Below are 21,158 nucleotides of genomic sequence, written 5' to 3' on the forward strand. Positions count from 1 at the left end.
ATGAATATGTCATGTGCTGTGCACCTATTCCTTTTTTCTTAAAATCATAAATGTGTCTCATAAATGTGACACATATATGTGTCCTGGTCACATTGCTATAAATGATGTGTACATTGAAAGGAAATTGTGTTCCTTAAATCATAGGAACTAATAGACTATTATGAAACATGTTTGTGTGATTACTATAATGACATTTATCCTTAATGTGACTTCAGAGTATTCCAGTGGAGAAGTCTGCAGGAAAATAACTGTCTGCCCCAAAGTTTAAGGACTCAGCATTTTTTTATTTGAGGGAACTAGGTTTTAGAAAACATTGAAATATACACTTAACTACTCTTTGCTTTGCAGCATGCACATCTCTGAAAGCCAACAAGAATTCTTCAGAATGCTGGATGAAAAAATTGAAAAGGTAAGAAACAAAATAAATGAACTGCATTTTTCAAGGGAGATAGGCTAGTTGCCTCATGAGATAGGGTAACAGTGTTGTAGTTCCTGTGTCACTCAGCTACTCTTGTAAGGGAATGGGTGGATGGTTAAAACGAAAGTCCCCCCCCAAAAAAATAATGTGGCTGTCGGAAGGTTTGGTGTATGATGGAGCTTCCCAGGATCCTAGGCTACTGTTGATCATTAATTAAAGTGGGTAAAGCCAGATAGAGACTAGTAAGAGCCTTTGCCTAGAGACATACTGCCATCACTGCACATTGTGTGTACCCTATGCCCTGCTCTGACCTCAGTCTGCAAGCAAGTAGGTGCTTAGTTCCTACCAAATATATTGGGTGCTACTCCATGACTGACAGTGCTCTGACTTCTTTACAGACATCACATTCATGCTGCAGTCAATACCTACCACAGGGAAGTGGGTGTGAGACAGGTTTTATCTGTATTTTACAAACAAGGAAACTGAGGCTAAGGATGCTTGAATACAAGGTTTGCAAGGCTAATAATGGTTGAGCTGGAATTCCAGCCCACATCTGTCTGACTCCAAAGCAGAGTCTCCAAGTTGCTTCTGGAGGAATGTGTGGATTTTACATTGACAGTAAGATGCAAAGTTGATCTGTGTGGAAATTGAACCCATCCTTACGATGTCAGAGTACCCTATGCTCATCAACAACCAAGTAGAGATATGGTAATAATTCAAGGTTTACATGCCTGTAGAACTTAAATTCATCACTGCAGAGGGGTGACTTTTAAATACAAAAGTTAGAAATCTGAGTACTGTAATTTGAAAACTGTATTCTGAAGAAGAGTGAAATGCTAAATTCAGAACATATCACAACTGTAGTTAAGGTATCATGGGTCCATTTTACTTTTGAAACTTTTCCCATTTTATTTTTTATTTCTTTTCTACTTCTTGTGGTGCTTTTATCTGAGCATGTCTTCATGTATTCCTAAGTTATGATATATACTACTCAGTGGAAGGTAACGAAGGAGATCTTAAATTCATCAGTATTTCAGCAGCAGACCCAGGTTCTGAGGAAGACACCCCTGCCACACCCAAAGAATAACTGTAAAATCTTTTAATGCACCATTCAAAGACCAGCATATGTTACCAATGGAAAAATAGAGATGGGCAATGAATTTAAATGGTAGTTTAATGTATAATGTTCCTTGGCTGTGCATAAAAACTCGTTTTATGTAGTTTTTCTTTATTTTTAGTGAAAATTTGGCTTATACATACATTTTAGGTTGAAAACTTCATGTAGGAATAATTACCAAGTTTCGCATATTGATTCAAAGCTGCTAACTTGCTGGTAACATTTTGTTTTAGTAAAAAGAAGTATAGAAGATATATTTTGTTCCTGTTGTAATGGTGAAGATCTTCTCTTTCTCAGTTTCTTTGGAATTTTTTTTCTTCCACTAACTTTTCAGCAATAAAAAGACCTGTCTAGTAGTCAGAGGTAGTCTGTAAAAAATGAAACCTGAATTTTAAGTTACCTTTTTTAAACAACATTTGCAAACCCTGACAGAGCATTTGGATGCTCTGACTCCTTTCCAGTGCATTTCCATAATTGAAATTCTACCTGTTTTTACTCAAAACTGAAATTCATTGTTCCCATCTGAAATCTGATGGCCCTTTTTCCTTTTGCCTCCAGGGTGTAGAGTGTGATGTGTTTAGGCCAAAAAAAGTTAAGTTCATAATGTGATCATTTATTGGATGGAATCTTCCCTGGACAAAGGAGGATTTGTAGATTCAACATAGTGTTTCCACTATTGAAGACATTTATATTCAAAGAAGAGCTGTTATGCAACCTATGACATGCACCCAGTTACAATTGCCAGGGGAATTTTCTGTCCTCTCTGAACCCAGCTTTGATGTGCCTCCTCTGTTGTCTAAAGTTCATCCTCTTGAATACTGTGGATATGATATCCTCTATGTTAGTTAAACAGTAAGCCTCCAAAAGTTAAAATGTTCCTTCTTAATATATTATTTGGCTTAATGTGATCTTTACTATAGTTTATATTATTGAAATTTGAAGTGAGATTCTTGGAAACTATTTTCCTGGCTTTTCCCCATTGCAAAGTAGTTCTCTGGTCCAATCTAGCATGAGGATCACCGTAGATGAAACTCAGGTGTGTTCTTTAGGTTTTATAGGGCAGATTTTTTTAAAAACAATTGAAATTCAGAGCTTCATGCTAAAACTTGGAGTCATTCTGAGAGGCCATGAGTTTTGAGATTTAATCTCTCTCAGAGATACACTTTCTACTGTATATTTGAATTTACTCTTAAGAAGCAAGCAAGGGAAAATACGCTTTTAAGTATCTGTGATAATAGTGTCTAGTCCAGACAAAAACAGGGATTTGTATTTTACTTTAGGAGGACGTGGGAAAAACTGACGTTGAAGTCTTTTGCTGTCTTTCAGAGACAACTCTGAATATTAAATAATGTCTCGGGACAATGCCATTTCCGTCTGGTTGGTTTTCTCATGCAGGACTTCTTAAGTTTTGGAATCTTGTAAAAGTTATAAAGACTCTCCCTATAAAAAGGCACATGATCTCATATACACAATTCTTAAGCAAAATGTCAGAATTCTTAAGCAAAATAATTCCCAGGAGCCTGTCCTTGGGCCCCAGGCAAAGAACCTGTGGGTCTCCTTATGATGCATTTCATTCATGTGCTTCTCTGGACTCAGGGCCCAGCCGCAACCACAGCCTCGCACGACCTCATCCGTCTCTCTGACTTCAGAGAGGAATAGGGAACAGCGCGGTTAACGCCACCTAAGCCCATTCTCCTTCCTTCCCTTCTTACTTCCCCTGCTTCTCAAAAATAGCTCACAGTCCTTCACCTCCTGCGGGTGAGCTGTCCGCATGGCTGTACCATATCATCTTGCATATTCCTCTCTGATTTTGAGATTCTGCCTCTGACTGGAATCATTCAATGTGACATTTTGAGAAAATGTCTGAGAAAGAGCAGTCTGTGAATTTAAAATCAGCTGATGTTAAAAGGTGTTTATCTGTAGACCTCCACATCTAGCGAAAAATCCTTTACACTTAGGAAATACTTGGGTTCCTAAAGTGGCTCAATAGCACCCCAGAACTAACTAGAAGTTGGTAAGAAAAGTCATGGGAAGTCTGTATTGATAAATTTATCTCAAGGGCTCCTTCTCTTAATATTGCATCGGATCAGTCGGACCCACATCACACGTCAGTGTGCCACAGACCAGAAGGTGTTTGTTTGCCATCTGGTGAGGAGAGTGACTTGAGTGTAATTATGAACTATGATCGTTAGTTCTGCATATGAACTCTTGCTGGAGGGATGGAGCTGATGAGAGCTTTTACTTTCTAGTGGTGTGTTTCAAGGTGTCCTCAGTGCCTGCTAGTGATAAGAAAATACGGGACTGTTGTATCAAATCCTGAAAAAGGTTACACAGCTTGTCCCCTGTGGTCAGAGGAGGTCACAGCATTTCCCTCCCACTGAGGTGTCATTGTCAGGAGCCACCGAGATCCTCCACCCTGGCGGAGAGATGCTCTTGCTGGCATGTCTATTTGAAAATGGGCCAGGCTGCCCATTTCATCCCATTAAATAATGTATTGCTTCATGCTGTAGTATGGCCTTGCTTTTGCTAATAACCAAGCCCTTCCTGTGTCTCCTTTCTCTTCATTCCTCGGCCTTGCCTTCTTTCTCTCCCGCGTGTACCTTTCTTCGTTCATCAGCCAAGTTAAAGCTGTAATTACAAGAGTCAGAGGTGACTGGGTCCTGTTTTGTTTTTCTCCCAACTACATAGCTATAAGCAAATGCCTTTTAATCATCATCATGATAACATTGGGGTAGAAACCACAGGTGAAGTGTGTGCATATTCTAGGCTGTAAGGAGCCTAGCATTCCCGTGTGGCTAATAGTAATAGGTGATGCAGCCAAGGAAAATAAAGCAAGCAACAAGCCTGAAAGAAACGCACCACACCCAGTCTCTCCGCATTTCCTTTTTGCTGGAGGGCTTGATTTACAAAGAATTCTTGAGGTTCTATCAGCCGGGCTCTCTGTGGAGCATCAGAGGAGTTCAGATTCCAGGAACAGTGTAGGACATAAAAGTACATAAGAACCAGGCCGTTTTTATGCATGGCCGGCAGTGCTCTGAACTGAACAGCAGTGTGGGGTGTGATCAATGAATGGTTATTTAGCTGTGGATGCAGTACTTGGCGTGTAAGACCGTAACCCAACATGTCACTCAGAGCAGGGACAGTGATGCTGGCATGTGTCATTCCCTCGTCATGTCCCCATTCAGCTTCCCTTCCTCTTCTTGGGCTGTCTGTCTCTCTTCATCCCCATGGCCTTTTCCATTCTGCATCTGGCAACCGAGGGCTGTGTTTTAGCCCTTCCTTCAGAGAGCATTCTGGGATAGAGAGGGTGCCAGCCTCTGTAACTGCTGCCTTATTATATAAGAATCTCTGAAAGGGCTGGGAGCATTAAATAAGCTCCCTAAAGAGAATAATTGGGTCTCACTTGTCTTTGTCTTCCCAGAACCTAGCACAGGGCCTGAGACAGAACGGATGCTTAATAAACTTGTTGAATGAGGGAGTGGTGCAGACAAGATCACTGGAATCACCAGGCTAGCAGAAGGAAAAGCATGCAGGGGGAGGAGCCGTAGTCAGGCAGACTCCTAGTACAGGGCCCAGCGTGAGCAGAGGTGCCCTAACAAAGGAGAGCCCAGCAGGTATACGGCAGGTGCAGTGCCACGGAACTGGCTTGAGGGGGGTCAGGGAAGGACGCAACAGCAAAGGAGAGAACAAGCCTGTGCTTCAAACCCGGGCCGGAACTGAGGACCAGCTCCGGTCCTAGCTGTGTGTGTAGCTGATTGTTCAGTATGTCTGATCCTTGGTTTCTTCACCAAAAAAACTTGGATAATAATACAAACTTGTCTGGAAAATGAAAAAAATTTGCTATACAGTGGTTAGCAGAATGATTGATATGTTGGCCACGCTACAACTGGTAGCATGTTTTATTTTGGGTGGAGTTGCTCCTCTCCATATCATCAAGGCTATTTGTAGAGATTTTGGTGGAGGGTAAGGGGTTAAGGGGCTAGGACCAAAACTGAAAATGTGCAGTGTATCAGCTTGATTCATGCTGAGCGTGCCTCCCGGAGGTGTAGATTTTCCTCGCGGGTACCGTATTAGAACAGGATACTTCTCTGCTCATTGACCTGCGTCCTGCCTATGTGGTTTAAACGTGTTAAGGAATTAGATTCATGTGAACATTTATGGAGCCGTTAAACGACCTGTGCCAGCTTTTGAGCTGTGATTGCAGAATGAGGCAGTGAGTCAGCAGCCTGGGTACAGCTCAATCCCTATCAACATTTTTCCTGTTTGAAGGACTCATTCTTTTTTAATTCTTGCAGGTTTTTAAAAACCTGTTTTACAAATATTCATTAATACCAGCCTCAAAATGCTTGTAACAACAACAGAAAGTTAGGAAAGGGGATTCTTCCCCCAAAATCATTAAAATGATAAGACTCACTTCTTTGATGCATTTAACAAGCTTAACTGGGATGTGTTCTCTGGACCCAGAAACGAGCCAGGGGCCATGGGAGGTAGGTACCTAATGAGGAATTAGGAAATTGAGTCCTTGCCTTTAGGGAGCTTCTCATCTCTAAGCATGAAGTTCTGTGTTGGAAAGAACTTTAGAGGGTATCTTACACAGTTTACCTCCAACTTTTTAGATTTTACTAAAGGGGACCCTGTGTAGCAAAGAATGAGACATGCTCATTTATATCAACTGGGAAGGAATTAGGAAGCGTATTATATTCTATACATTTCTTGATAATTTTATTCTGAGATAGCTTGTTATTTGGGATCCTTATTCCTCTCTTTGAAATTCTGTTGAGTGGAGACATATTCTTTCTCCATTCCAAGAGCAAACATTCTCAGAACAGACTCTTCTAGACTGCCTTCACTTTAATCCCATTTTTCTAAATATATGCAAAAGAGGAATACCAAAATACTGTATAAACTCATAGTCCCCAAGTCGGTGGTTGGAGGGTTTGAGATGTTTGATCATATCCTGCCTCTCGTTGGGTTCTTAACAAATTGAAAAAAATAGATACAAGGAGCCAGGTGAGTATCGTGGGTCAGTGTCCACCTTATTAATAAGCCTTGTATTTCCAAAATACAGAGCTTCTAATTTGGAAGGTATTTGCAACACCTAAAATATTAAAAGGATCTGTAGTCAGAATATATAAAGAACTATTCATATAAACCAATAAAAACCATCAATTAAATTTCTGGGTCAATGTCTTTGAATTTCTCTTACATATGTACAAAGTTCACTATAGCATTCTGTGTTCACTAGCACCAAAAAAAAAAAGAAGAAGTGAAAGCAAACTAAGTATCTGCCACTAGAGGAATGGATACATAAAATCCTCTCTATTCCTACAGTGCAATTAAAAGAAATGAACCAGGCACATAGATAGCCACAATTATAGATCTCAAGTCATACTATTAAATGAATAGAAGAATATGCATAATGCCTGAAATTGTATGGTACCATACAAATTTAAAAACACAAAACACCATGCATTCATTATTCACAGGTAGACATTCAACACATTTATTAAGCACCAACTGTATATCAGGCACTAATAGACACACATAATGTGGGCACACACCCCTACACCCTCATGTGCAAGCACATATTAGTATGTTATGGTTTTGTTTTTTTTTTGAGAGGGCATCTCTCATATTTATTGATCATATGGTTGTTAACAACAACAGAATTCTGTATAGGGGACTCAATGCACAGTCATTAATCAACCCCAAGCCTAATTCTCAACAGTCTCCAATCTTCTGAAGCATAACGAACAAGTTTTTACATGGTCAACAAGTTCTTACATAGTGAATAAGTTCTTACATGGTGAACAGTGCAAGGGCAGTCATCACAGAAACTTTCGGTTTTGATTACGCATCATGAACTATAAACAATCAGGTCAATTATGATTCTTTGTTTGATTTTTATACTTGATTTATATGTGAATCCCACATTTCTCCCTTATTATTATTTTTTTTTAAATAAAATGCTGAAGTGGTAGGTAGATACAAGATAAAGGTAGAAAACATAGTTTAGTGCTGTAAGAGGGCAAATGTAGATGATCAGGTCTGTGCCTATAGACTAAGTATTAATCCGAGCTAGACAAGGGCAACAAAACATCCACGGATACAGAAGATTTCTCTCAAACCAGTGGGGGTGAGATTCTAAGCCTCATCTCTGTTGATCCCCAATTTGTCACCTGATGGCCCCCTGCGACTGTGCCTGTCTTAGGTTGTTCCTTCCTTGAGGAATCTTACCCGTCTCTGGCTAACCAGTCATCTTCCGGGGCCATACAGGGAAATGTAAAGTTGGTAAGTGAGAGAGAAGCAATATTGTTTGAAAAGGTTAGCTTTTTACTCTTTTGCAGATTTATGCCCTGTTGCTTCTATGCCCAGCATTTGTCTTGAGGTATCTTTACCACTGGAAGAATTATGATACTCGGTAATTTTGATATGAGGCACGAATTCTACTTAGGGGTTGTAATTATGAAGGAAGAAGAGAAGCTATAGAAGTAGCAGACAGAAGAAAACATGGGAAGACTGATTATTTCTTTGACATATCTTCTTGTAGTGTAACATAAGCGTGTATAGGTTTTAAATTACTAATTAAATTGCCTGCACACATTAACATAATAGGAATACAGCTACATAACCAAAGCAGACCTACAATTACCAGCCATATCCAGTGAAACCAAGAAAACCAGTTAGGCACCCTAGGCATTTGTGAAAATTTGTCTATGATATGATAGATATTGTCCAACTGTACTTGAACAGTCTGAGAGAAATCAGACAAATTAAAACAACCCATTCCTGGGAACTGTTCACTTCCCATATGTTCTTTTAACAGTAGATAGTCTGTAGTTGTAAGATTTTGGAGTGCTGCAACTTACACTTCTCCTAATTCTTGGTTGAGTTCTGACATTATAGATCCAGTCAAATTTGTTGTTTTACTGTATGCACAGGCCGGCTTAGATATCTCCTTCTTCATTCCAATGGCAAGTCCAGGAACCAATAGGATGAATGCAGCTACAACTGCAACAGTGCCAGGATCTTTGTTGAAGTTTTTTGATGATCATCTTCTGGAATGACTCTTCCAGAGAACGTTGATGTTGGAAGTTCTTCTTCATATTGTATCTTAATTCATTTTCTGGGTAACCAAATTAGGCTTTGATCCTCTGTATAAACACAAACAAACCCTTTGCCCACACTTTGATATGCCCTTTATAGCATTGTGCAGAACTTACTGGAGATCACCACACAGGAACTGCCTTTTTTTTTTTTTAAGAGAAAAGAATATTATCAGAAAAATGTACTTCCATAGCTGATCATCTGACACCCTTTAAATGATAAAAATTGGATATTTAAAGCACGCATTAATCGCTGATTTGCAGTTAGTTTTATCCTATCAGGGAGTAATCCCCCTTTTCTTTCTTTTTTTTTTCTTATCATTAATCTACAATTACATGAAGAACATTATGTTTACTAGGCTCTCCCCTATACCAGGTCCCCCCCCACAAAACCTCTTACACTCACTGTCCATCAGCATAGCAAAATGTTGTATAGTCACTACTCGTCTTCTCTGTGTTGCACAGCCCTCCCCTTTCCCCCACCCCCTGATTATGTATGCTAATCATAATACCCCCTTTCATCTCCCTCCCCCCCCCCCCCCGCTTATCCCTCCCTACCCACCCATCCTCCCCAGTCCCTTTCCCTTTGGTACCTGTTAGTCCATTCTTGGGTTCTGTGATTCTGCTGCTGTTTTGTTCCTTCAGTTTTTCCTTTGTTCTTATACTCCACAGATGAGTGAAATCATTTGGTACTTCTCTTTCTCCGCTTGGTTTATTTCACTGAGCATAATACCCTCTAGCTCCATCCATGTTGTTGCAAATTCTAGGATTTATTTTCTTCTTATGGCTGAATAATATTCCATTGTGTATATGTATCACATCTTCTTTATCCATTCATCTACTGATGGACACTTAGGTTGCTTCCATTTCTTGGCTATTGTAAATAGTGCTGCGATAAACATAGGGGTGCATCTGTCTTTTTCAAACTTGAGTGCTGCATTCTTAGGGTAAATTCCTAGGATGGAATTCCTGGGTCAAATGGTAAGTCTATTTTGAACATTTTGAGGAACCTCCATACTGCTTTCCACAATGGTTGAACTAATTTACATTCCCACCAGCACTGTAGGAGGGTTCCCCTTTCTCCACAACCTCGCCAACATTTGTTGTTGTTTGTCTTTTGGATGGCAGCCATCCTTACTGGTGTGAGATGATACCTCTTTGTGGTTTTAATTTGCATTTCTCTGATAATTAGCGATGTGGAGCATCTTTTCATGTGTCTGTTAGCCATCTGTATTTCTTTTTGGAGAACTGTCTGTTCAGTTCCTCTGCCCATTTTTTAATTGGATTATTTGTTTTTTGTTTATTGAGGTGGGTGAGCTCTTTATATATTTTGGACGTCAAGCCTTTATCGGATCTGTCATTTACAAATATATTCTCCCATGCTATAGGGTTCCTTTTTGTTCTATTGATAGTGTCTTTTGCTGTACAGAAGCTTTTCAGCTTAATATAGTCCCACTTGTTCATTTTTGCTGTTGTTTTCCTTGCCCAGGGAGATATGTTCAAGAAGAAGTCACTCATGTTTATGTCTAAGAGGTTTTTGCCTATGTTTTTTTCTAAGAGTTTTATGGTTTTGTGACTTACATTCAGGTCTTTGATCCATTTTGAATTTACTTTTCTGTATGGGGTTAGACAATGGTCAAGTTTCATTCTCCTACATGTAGCTGTCCAGTTTTGCCAGCACCATCTGTTGAAGAGACTGTCATTTTGCCATTGTATGTCCATGGCTCCTTTATCAAATATTAATTGACCATATATATTTGAGTTAATTTCTGGAGTCTCTAATCTGTTCCACTGGTCTGTGGCTCTGTTCTTGTGCCAGTACGAAATTGTCTTGATTACTATGGCTTTCTAGTAGAGCCTGAAGTTGGGGAGTGAGATCCCCCCTACTTTACTCTTCTTTCTCAGGATTGCTTTGGCTATTCGGGGTCTTTGGTGTTTCCATGTGAATTTTTGAATTATTTGTTCCAGTTCATTGAAGAATGTTGCTGGTAATTTGACAGGGATTGCATCAAATCTGTATATTGCTTTGGGCAGGATGGCCATTTTGACGATATTAATTCTTCCTAGCCCCAAGCATGGGATGAGTTTCCATTTGTTAGTGTCCTCTTTAATTTCTCTTAAGAGTAACTTGTAGTTTTCAGGGTATAGGGTCTTTCACTTCTTTGGTTAGGTTTATTCCTAGGTATTTTATTCTTTTTAATGCTATTGTGAATGGAATTATTTTCCTGCTTTCTCTTTCTGTTAGTTCATTGTTAGTGTATAGGAAAGCTACAGATTTCTGTGTGTTAATTTTGTATCCTGCAACTTTGCTATATTCCAATATCAGTTCTAGTAGCTTTGGAGTGGAGTCTTTAGGGTTTTTTATGTACAATATCATATCATCTGCAAATAGTGACAGTTTAACTTCTTCTTTACCAATCTGGATTCCTTGTATTTCTTTGTTTTGTCTGATTGCCGTGGCTAGGACCTCCAGTACTATGTTAAATAACAGTGGGGAGAGTGGGCATCCCTGTCTTGTTCCCGAACTCAGAGGAAAAGTTTTCAGCTTCTCACTGTTCAGTATAATGTTGGCTGTGGGTTTATCACATATGGCCTTTATTATGTTGAGGAACTTGCCCTTTATACCCATTTTGCTGAGAGTTTTTATCATGAATGGCTGTTGAATTTTGTCAAATGCTTTTTCAGCATCTATGGAGATGATCATGTGGTTTTTGTCTTTCTTTTTGTTGATGTGGTGGATGATGTTGATGGATTTTCGAATGTTGTACCATCCTTGCATCCCTGGGATGAATCCCACTTGGTCATGGTGTATGATCCTTTTGATATATTTTTTAATTCGGTTTGCTAATATTTTTATTAAGTATTTTTGCATCTACATTCATCAGGGATATTGGTCTGTAATTTTCTCTTTTGGTGGGGTCTTTGCCTGATTTTGGTATTAGGGTGATGTTGGCTTCATAGAATGAGTTTGGGAGTATTCCCTCCTTCTCTATTTTTTTGGAAAACTTTAAGGAAAATAGGTATTATGTCTTCTCCGTACGTCTGATAAAATTCCGGGGTAAATCCATCTGGCCCGGGGGTTTTGTTCTTGGGTAGTTTTTTGATTACCATTTCAATTTCTTTGCTAGTAATTGGTTTGTTTAACTTTTGTGTTTCTTCCTTCATCAGTCTTGGGAGGTTGTATTTTTCTAGGAAGTTGTCCATTTCTTCTAGGTTTTCCAGCTTGTTGGCATATAGGTTTTCATAGTAGTCTTTAATAATTCTTTGTATTTCTGTGGAGTCTGTCGTGATTTTTCCATTCTCATTTCTGCTTCTGTTGATGTGTGTTGATTCTCTTTTTCTCTTAATAAGTTTGGCTAGAGGCTTATCTATTTTGTTTATTTTCTCAAAGAACCAGCTCTTGGTTTCGTTGATTTTTGCTATTGTTTTATTCTTCTCAATTTTGTTTATTTCTTCTCTGATCTTTATTATGTCCCTCCTTCTGCTGACTTTAGGCCTCATTTGTTCTTCTTTTTCCAGTTTCGATAATTGTGATGTTAGACTATACATTTGGGATTGTTCTTCCTTCTTCAAGTGTGCCTGGATCGCTATATACTTTCCTCTTAAGACTGCTTTCGCTGCGTCCCACAGAAGTTGGGGCTTTGTGTCGTTGTTTTCCTTTGTTTCCATATATTCCTTGATCTCTGTTTTAATTTGTACATTAATCCATTGATTATTTAGGAGCATGTTCTTAAGCCTCCATGTGTTTGTGAGCCTTTTTGTTTTCTGTGTAGAATTTATTTCTAGTTTTATACTTTTGTGGTCTGAAAAGTTGATTGGTAGAATTTCAATATTTTGGAATTTACTGAGGTTCTTTTTGTGAGCTAGTATGTGGTCTATTCTGGAGAATGTTCCATGTGCACTTGAGAAGAATGTGTATCCTGTTGCTTTTGGATGTAGAGTTCTATAGATGTCTATTAGGTCCATCTGTTCTAGTCTGTTGTTCAGTGCCTGTGTGTCCTTACTTATTTTCTGCCCGGTGGATCTATCCTTTGGGGTGAGTGGTGTGTTGAAGTCTCCTAGAATGAATGTATTGCAGTCTATTTCCCTCTTTAGTTCTGTTAGTATTTGCTTCACATATGCTGGTGCTCCTGTATTGGGTGCATATATATTTAGAATGGTTATATCCTCTTGTTGGACTGAGCCCTTTATCATTATGTAGTGTCCTTCTTTATCTCTTGTTACTTTCTTTGTTTTGAAGTCTATTTTGTCTGATATTAGTACTGCAACTCCTGCTTTCTTCTCACTGTTGTTTGCCTGAAATATGTTTTTCCATCCCTTGACTTTTAGTCTATGCTTGTCTTTGGGTTTAAGGTGAGTTTCTTGTAAGCAGCATATAGATGGGTCTTGTTTTTTAATCCATTCTATTACTCTGTGTCTTTTGATTGGTGCATTAAGTCCATTTACATTTAGGGTGACTATTGAGAGATACGTACTTATTGCCATTGCAGGCTTTAGATTCGTGGTTACCAAAGGTTCAAAGTTAGCTTCTTTAGTATCTTACTGCCTAACTTAGCTCGCTTATTGAGCTGTTATATACACTGTCTGGAGATTCTTTTCTCCTCTCCCTTCTTATTCCTCCTCCTCCATTCTTCATATGTTGTGTGTTTTGTTCTGTGCTCTTTTTAGGAGTGCTCCCATCTAGAGCAGTCCCTGTAGGATGCCCTGTAGAGGTGGTTTGTGGGAAGCAAATTCCCTCCACTTTTGCTTGTCTGGGAATTGTTGAATCCCACCATCATATTTAAATGATAGTCGTGCTGGATACAGTATCCTTGGTTCAAGGCCCTTCTGTTTCATTGCATTAAGTATATCATGCCATTCTCTTCTGGCCTGTAGGATTTCTTTCGAGAAGTCTGATGTTAGCCTGATGGGTTTTCCTTTATAGGTGACCTTTTTCTCTCTAGCTGCCTTTAAAACTCTTTCCTTGTCCTTGATCCTTACCATTTTAATTATTATGTGTCTTGGTATTGTCCTCCTTCAATCTTTTCTGTTGGGGGTTCTGTGTAATTCCGTGGTCTGTTCGATTATTTCCTCCCCCAGTTTGGGGAAGTTTTCAGCAATTATTTCTTCAAAGAGACTTTCTGTCCCTTTTCCTCCATTCTTTATATGTTGGTTGTTTTATTCTGTGCTCTTTCGTGTTTCCTTTGACTGCTTTTAGTGGGTAGTTGATTTTATTTTTTTGCCTTTAGTTAGTATTTGGTCGGTCTGCTTTCTTTGCTGTGATTTTATTTTCTCTGGTGACATTTGTTTAGTTTTAGGAGTGCTCCCGTCTAGAACAGTCCCTCTAAAATACCCTGTATAGGTGGTTTGTGGGAAGCAAATTCCCTCAACTTTTGCTTGTCTGGGAATTGTTTAATCCCTCCATCATATTTAAATGCTAATCATGCTGGATACAGTATCCTTGGTTCAAGGCCCTTCTGTTTCATTGCATTAAATATATCATGCCATTCTCTTCTGGCCTGTAAAGTCTCTGTCGAGAAGTCTGATGATAGCCTGATGGGTTTTCCCTTATAGGTGACCTTTTTCTCTCTAGCTGCCTTTAAAACTCTTTCCTTGTCCTTGATCTTTGCCATTTTAATTATGTGTCTTGGTGTTGTCCTCCTTGGGTGCTTTCTTTTGGGAGTTCTGTGTATTTCTGTGGTCTGTTCGATTTTTTCCTCCCCCAGTTTGGGGAAGTTTTCAGCAATTATTTCTTCAAAGACACTTTCTATCCCTTTTTCTCTCTCTTCTTCTTCTGGTACCCCTATAATACAGATATTGTTCCTTTTGGATTGGTCACACAGTTCTGTTAATATTGTTTCATTCCTGGAGATCCTTTTATCTCCCTCTATGTCAGCTTCTATACGTTCCTGTTCTCTGGTTTCAATTCCATCAATGGCCTCTTGCATCTTATCCATTCTGCTTATAAATTCTTCCAGAGTTTGTTTCACTTCTATAATCTCCTTCCTGGCATCTGTGATCTCCCTCCGGACTTCATCCCTTAGCTCTTGCATATTTCTCTGCATCTCCATCAGCATGTTTATGATTTTTATTTTGAATTCTTTTTCAGGAAGACTGGTTAGGTCTGTGTCCTTCTCTGGTGTCTCTGTGATCTTGGTTTGCCTGTAATTTTGTCTTTTCATGGTGATAGAAATAGTTTGCAGAGCTGGGGCGAGTGACAGCTGGAAGAACTTTCCTTCTTGGTTTGTGGCCTTCCTCTCCTGGGAGAACAGCGACCTCTAGTGGCTTGTGCTGGGTAGCTGCACGCAGACAGGGCTTCTGATTCCTGCCTGGCAGCTATGGAGTTTATCTCCGCTGTTGCTGTGGGCGTGGCTTGCCTCAGGCTGCTGCTCCAAAATGGTGGAGCTGCGTTGGAGGGGGAGCGGCCGGGAGGCTATTTATCTCCATAAGGGGCCTCTGTGCTCCCTGCTGCCCAGGGTGTTAGAGAGCCCAGAGATCCCCAAATTCTCTGCTGCTGGACTAAGTGTCCCAGGACGTTTCCATCTGGTTTTGGGGTCCCTGTCCCTTTCAGACTTCCAAAAAGCACTCGCAAAAAAAAAAAAAAAAGCCGCTCGCTTTTCTTTGTCCCAGGTCGCCGGCCTTAGGAACTCACTCACTGGTCCTGCCGCCCTGTTTCCCTAGTATCCAGGACCCCATGCATGCACTGTGTCTGCGCTCTGGTCTGGACGGCTGGGGCTGGGTTTTCAGTAGTCCTGGGCTCCTTCTCCATCCCACTCTGACTCCTCTCCACCTGCCGGGAGCTGGGGGGAGGGGTGCTTGGGTCCTGTGGGGCCGGGGCTTTTATCTTACCCCCTTCGTGAGGCGCTGGGTTCTCGCACGTGTGGATGTGGTCTGGATGTTGTCCTGTGTCCTCTCGTCTCTATTTTAGGAAGAGTTGTCTTTGTTATATTTTCATAAATAGATGTGGTTTTGGGAGGAGATTTCCGCTGCTCTACTCACGCCGCCATCTTGGCTGCACCCCCTGTATGTTACGGTTTTATATGATGTATTTATACATGGCTTGTATTTATGTGTTATATACTTAAACATTCACACACACACATGAAATATAGTTCATTTGCTATAGTAGGAATATGATATGAATGTTAAGTATTCCAGATGAGCTGGAAGGACACTTAACCAACCCTTGACCATCATTGCACCTGGGGGTGGGACAGGGGAACGGGACCGGGACCGTGGTTTCATTTCTTAGAAGAGAGGATGGCGGCAAGAAGCAAATGTTACAAAGTATTACCAGTTCCTGTATGTGAGTGTTGGAAGCCTAGTGTTTGTTACATTCTTTATAGTTTTCTATATTTTTTAAGTTTCTCCAAATATAAACAAGTCTATGAAAACAGGAAGGTGTTTATGACAAAACTATCCAGCGGTCACTGGTCTTGCCCACATCTTCCACTGCATCCCAGCACTTGCAGTTGGATGGAAGAAAACCTTCATGAAGCTCTAACACCCCGGCACTGACCATGCTCCAAGTCACCTGAAATGCACCTGCTTGAGATCTCATTTGAAATCACTCCTGTTTCCGAGGCACCAAGGCCATGCCACAGGGGCGGTTGGCCTCCATGCATGCTGTTCTGTTGGCCCATCTGCTAGATGTGGGGTAACCCTTCATTTGATCACAGCCTCATAACCCACCAGGCTAAGCAGTCCCCAGGAACCCAGTCAGTTCTGCTTGCCCCAGCCTCTCGTGTCCTCTGGGTCTCGCTCGGGTGTCGTCCTCCCCAGGTACCCATTTCCGGGAACTGTGTTAGATTCTTCAGGGCAGTGGACATCTCAGGATCCCTAACGAAGTCTCACGGACCCTGCTTTTCTTCCTCTTCTGGAAGCTTGGCCACCTTAGCGTGGCTCAGAAGAGGAAGGAAGCCAAACAGACCCTGGGCTCAGGGCACACTCCTCGCTGCCCTCTGGCTGGTTCACCGTCCTCTGCCTTCTGCGGGCAGGGGCCGCCCATCAGTAGCTGTGGTCCTTACTGGCCCAACGCATGTGCTTCCTGTTCTGAAAGCAAAGAGAAGGTGAGCACTGAGATCCGGCAGGCAGGGTCGCCCTTCTCTGTGTAGAGAGAGGAGGGGGAAACAGCTTTTCACACTCTCCTCTCCGGGTGGCTGGCCTGTGGAGCAGTCAGAGGGCCAAACCTGACATCCCCTCTCCGCCTGTGATGGGGTGGGTCAGTCGCCATGCACAGGCCCTCAGCAGTGGGCAGGGATGGGATGGGGAGGGCCTGCTGGGTTCTCGAATCCAGCAAGAAGAACTGACTAGCGTCCGACTCCTTCTGACTGTTCTGAGTTAAAACCTCTAAGGAAAGGAAGTGTGAGCTTTGAGCTTAGTCTCCCCCAAACCTCCAACTGTGTTCAATATAAATTCTCGGGTAGAAGCAATTAGTCAAGAACAAAGAGCTCTGAAGAGTTTGTCTGAAAGGATATCCTTGTTAAGAGGCACAAGGATTGAAATCGCAGACTTGCTGAGGCCTTGTCCTAAAGGCAGCGAACCCTAGAGGGGACGCAGAAGCTCCAGACTACCCAGGGGGTTGTCCTGTCTTGGAGGGAGGAGGGTGGCATCTGAATCTTAACACCTTAGAACAGGCTCATTAAGACATCCCTTTGAATTAGGTCCATCAATGGCCTGGAATCTTCCACAACGAATGGCACAAAAATGTATGATATAACTATTATCATTATAAGGAATCAGTTATAATAGGGAAAAATTTTATATGATAACATTAAGAAAAGCAAAATTACAAAAATTGTGTATCAAAGGATTGAAACTATGTAAAAATAACATACATATGGACAGAGATTTAAATGAAACTTGAAAACTCTGATATATTAGCTGGGGTTATAGGAAAATTTTTTTATTTAATTTTGATTTTGATGGATGGTTTTCTTGTTTGTACAATAAGAACAATTTTATAAAATGAAATTTGGAGCAGAACTCTGGCCCTGTCGTGAGAGAAATTTCTCTCCAGATAGAAATTACCTCTGCTACTGAAGCTCTTAGGAAGAGGGCCAAACCCTTGATAGTATTAGCCTCTGACCCACTCACGGCAATTCTATTTTCAGCAACAGAGGAAAGGCAAACTATAGCCTGTGGGCAAATCCAGCCAACCAGACGAGAATGGTTTTTACATGTTTAAATGGTTGAATGGTTGGGGAAAACCAAACAGAGTAATATTTTCTGACATGTGAAAAATTTTGTAAAATTCCAATTTCAGTGTCCACAAATAAAGTTTTATTGGAACACCCACATTCATTCTACTTTTCTCTGTGACTACTTCTAAGCTTCCAACAGCAAGAGTTGAATAGCAACAGAGGCCGTATGGAATGCAAAGCCTAATAAAATATTTGCTGTTTGACCCTTCACAGAGAAAGTTGCCGGCCCCTGCTCTAGAATATCAGCTCAGTGTGACCTTATGCTCACTCCTGCTGGCCTTCTCAAGGGGCAGGAGGTCACTGATGTCATCTGGAACTAACGTCAGGTAGCTTGAGAAGTGTGCCTTAAGCCTTCCAAAATACCCCCCTTCTTGTCAGTAGAATTTGGATTTGGGTATATAAACACTTTGTGGGTGGTCTAAAGCCCTTTGGTTAATACTTAATTTTCTCTGGGAAGTAAAAAGCCCAGTGCCCTGGGATTGTTGTTAATGCTGTTGTTTTTGTGGTGATCATTCCTATATATAGTCAAAGAAACAGCCAGAGACTGTCACACTCCTACTGCTTATAACAAATGAGACCTTTTTCTAACTGAAATAATAACGTGTGCTTCTAATTAGAATGAAGCTCATTAGAAACGGAGATGGCCATTAATGCCGCGATTGATTTTTCTAATGAACTAAGCGGGGGGAGGAGGCTTTAACGGCACAGCCAATTATTTTTGCTTTTCTTCAGCATTTCCTCAAACTGTTGTAAACTGTTGTTTGGGCTGTAAATGAACGCGCTGCTGGAACGCTCCCTGACTGAAGAGGCTCTGACGCTTCCAGCCCTGAGGAAGGGGTGTAGGGCGCCTGTTTCTGGCCCACAGCCCCACAGGGGGAGGATTAAACAGCAGCCCCAGGGGGTGCCCTTCATTCCACTTTTCCAGTCTTTTCCTGCCTCCTCCCTACCATGTTTGTTCTGTGTTCTAGCTTGTCATTCACAGATGCTTAAGCCAAGAAATTCAGCTCTCCTGCCCCTGTATTCCTGGTTCAGGGACAGAGCTTCAGTGTCCAGGTTCTCAGAGAAAATTAGATCTGAGGTCTCCTCCGGACGGGGATACATGGAGGAGAAAGTTGGGGAAAAAAGGTATTAGGTGGGCTGAGAAGGGAGACGGCTCATTAAATTTCTGCACCAAAATACAATTTGGGGCAATTGCGTTTCATCAATAAAAGATGTTCTTTGGTGCCCAGAAAGCCTATCAGCCCCACAGTGCAGGGCAGAGGGCTATCAAAATGGCATGACTAAGTCAAAAAGGTAAGACTCAGAAAGAAAAAAGAAGATGAATTGTGGACAGGAAGCAGACAGGAGGTGGGAGAATCAAAGTAATGCACAGGCCAAAAACCAGCAAGAGAGGTAAAGGAGAAAAGGGTGATTCTTCAGTCAGTCAGTCAAGTCAATAAACAAACAAGAGCCTGCTTTATGACCAATATAGCTACTCAAACTTCCAGGCAGAAAAAAGCTTCATCAAGACAAACTTCTATAATGAACCTTTATTACAAACCTTCATGTTTGCTTTCTCCAAAACTGAGAATCTTCACTGAAGTATTTAGTTATCTTCCACCCCTGCAGTGCCTGTGAAGTTCTCTAATCAGAACACATGATAACAGAAGACTGAGTTAAGAGGCCTGACTGGTGATTATGGAGGGAGAACTGGATGCGATTCCCTTTGTGGTCCACCTAGGTATTATTTATATAAATAAAAGTGATGAATAATGAACGGTGGGATTCTGATGCCAACTTTTATTCCCCCTCCTTGCGGTCCTGCTGTGCCTCTCCTAAGTTCCAGGCTGTTCTTACAACCAGGCTGTACCCCAGTCTCTGCTCACCCTTTTGTTCAAAACGGATTTCTTATCAGTTGTATTGTTAAAAGAGGGCTGCTCTTTCCAGCGTGATCTGCAAAATGTTGACAACTTGCTTCATAATAATAAAGTCCCAGGACACTTCCCATAGAACATCTCTCAACAGCCCCCATCCCTTCTCTCTCTGACACACACACACGCACACACACACACACACACACACACACACACACACACACACACACACACAGCCCTGCCTCCCTCCAAATACCTGTGTGTACTCATAACCACTGTGATATGGGCCACACAAGGTATGAAAAAAGACAAGGATGAATAAGAGACCTGTCCTACGCCCTGGAGTGAGAGAGAGAGGCAAACATTTTGGGTGAAATTACCACAGCACATGGTGGTGGGACGGAAGGAGGACGGGAAGAGTCCTCTTCAGAGCAAGAGGGAGATACTTCACTGGAAGATAATGATGTTGGGACCAGAGGTAAAGACTAAGTAGCCACATCAAGAAGGCTGGGGAGGAGGTAAAAGAGGAGAGAACAAAATGGGTGTGACCACACAGTGGTGGACAAGAGGGGCCTGTGGGCACACGCAGGTGACTGGTCCTGTTGTTTGTTTGCTTGGCAGCCAAGAGTGCACAAACCAGACCTAGGAACCATTTTTACTTTGAGATATTTGATTGAAATGTTTTTCATGGCTAAGAAAAGTGCTACAGTGGAAATATTTGTATCTATTTACACTCTTAACAACTTTATGAGAGTATAATTTACATGCCATGAAGTTCACTTTGTATGTACGATTTAGTGATTTTTTTATATGTACAATTTAGTAAACTTTTCAGTAAATTTACCAAATTGTGCAGGCATCACCGTGTTTCAGTTCCAGAACATTTCCATCACCTAAGATGCCTCCTGCCTGCTCATAGGCAATCCCCATTCCCACCTGTAGTCCCAGGGAACCAATGCATGTACTTTTTAAAAACAGATATTTGGAGGTTTATCTCTGATACAGATTTCTATGATTGCTTAGTAAAGGGCATGAACAGTTGTTGTGATTCATAGTGCACATTACCAAATTACTTTTCAAAGCAGCCATACCGTTTTACCTGGCTGCCAGCAATATATGAAACTTGCATTTCATTGTACACTTTCAGAATTGGGTATTGCTGTCTTCAAGTAATATCTAATTATTTTAATTTTATTTTGGGGACTCAAGCAGACCATTGAATGACTTTCCACCTTGTGCATTTTCCTCTTACTGAGATCCTTTTACTGTTCATTTTTTTTACTGGTATGAGCTTCTTGTATAACATGATTTATACCATCGTTTGCTGCAGGTATTTTTCACATGTTGAGGTTTGCCTTTTTATTTTGTCCTGTTATCTTTTTGACACACACGGGTTCATTTTCACATGATCAAACACATATTTTTGTTTTCCTTCAAGATCCTTTTCTACTCCTGTGAAGCCAAGAGTTATTTCCCTCTCCA

At 41.0% G+C, this 21,158-nt stretch overlaps 1 protein-coding gene across 1 annotated transcript in view; it reads left to right on the forward strand.

Annotated features, from left to right (window-relative positions):
• C11H1orf21 (chromosome 11 C1orf21 homolog) overlaps positions 1–21,158 on the forward strand; it is a 216,986-nt gene that overhangs the window by 181,531 nt on the left and 14,297 nt on the right. The window contains exon 5 of the mRNA XM_037009909.2: positions 349–409. Coding sequence (XP_036865804.1) covers positions 349–409 — 61 coding nt within the window. The remainder of the gene's footprint in view (positions 1–348; positions 410–21,158) is intronic.

The sequence above is a fragment of the Manis javanica genome, chromosome 11 (assembly GCF_040802235.1).
Source record: "Manis javanica isolate MJ-LG chromosome 11, MJ_LKY, whole genome shotgun sequence".
NCBI classification, from domain to species: Eukaryota; Metazoa; Chordata; class Mammalia; order Pholidota; family Manidae; genus Manis; species Manis javanica.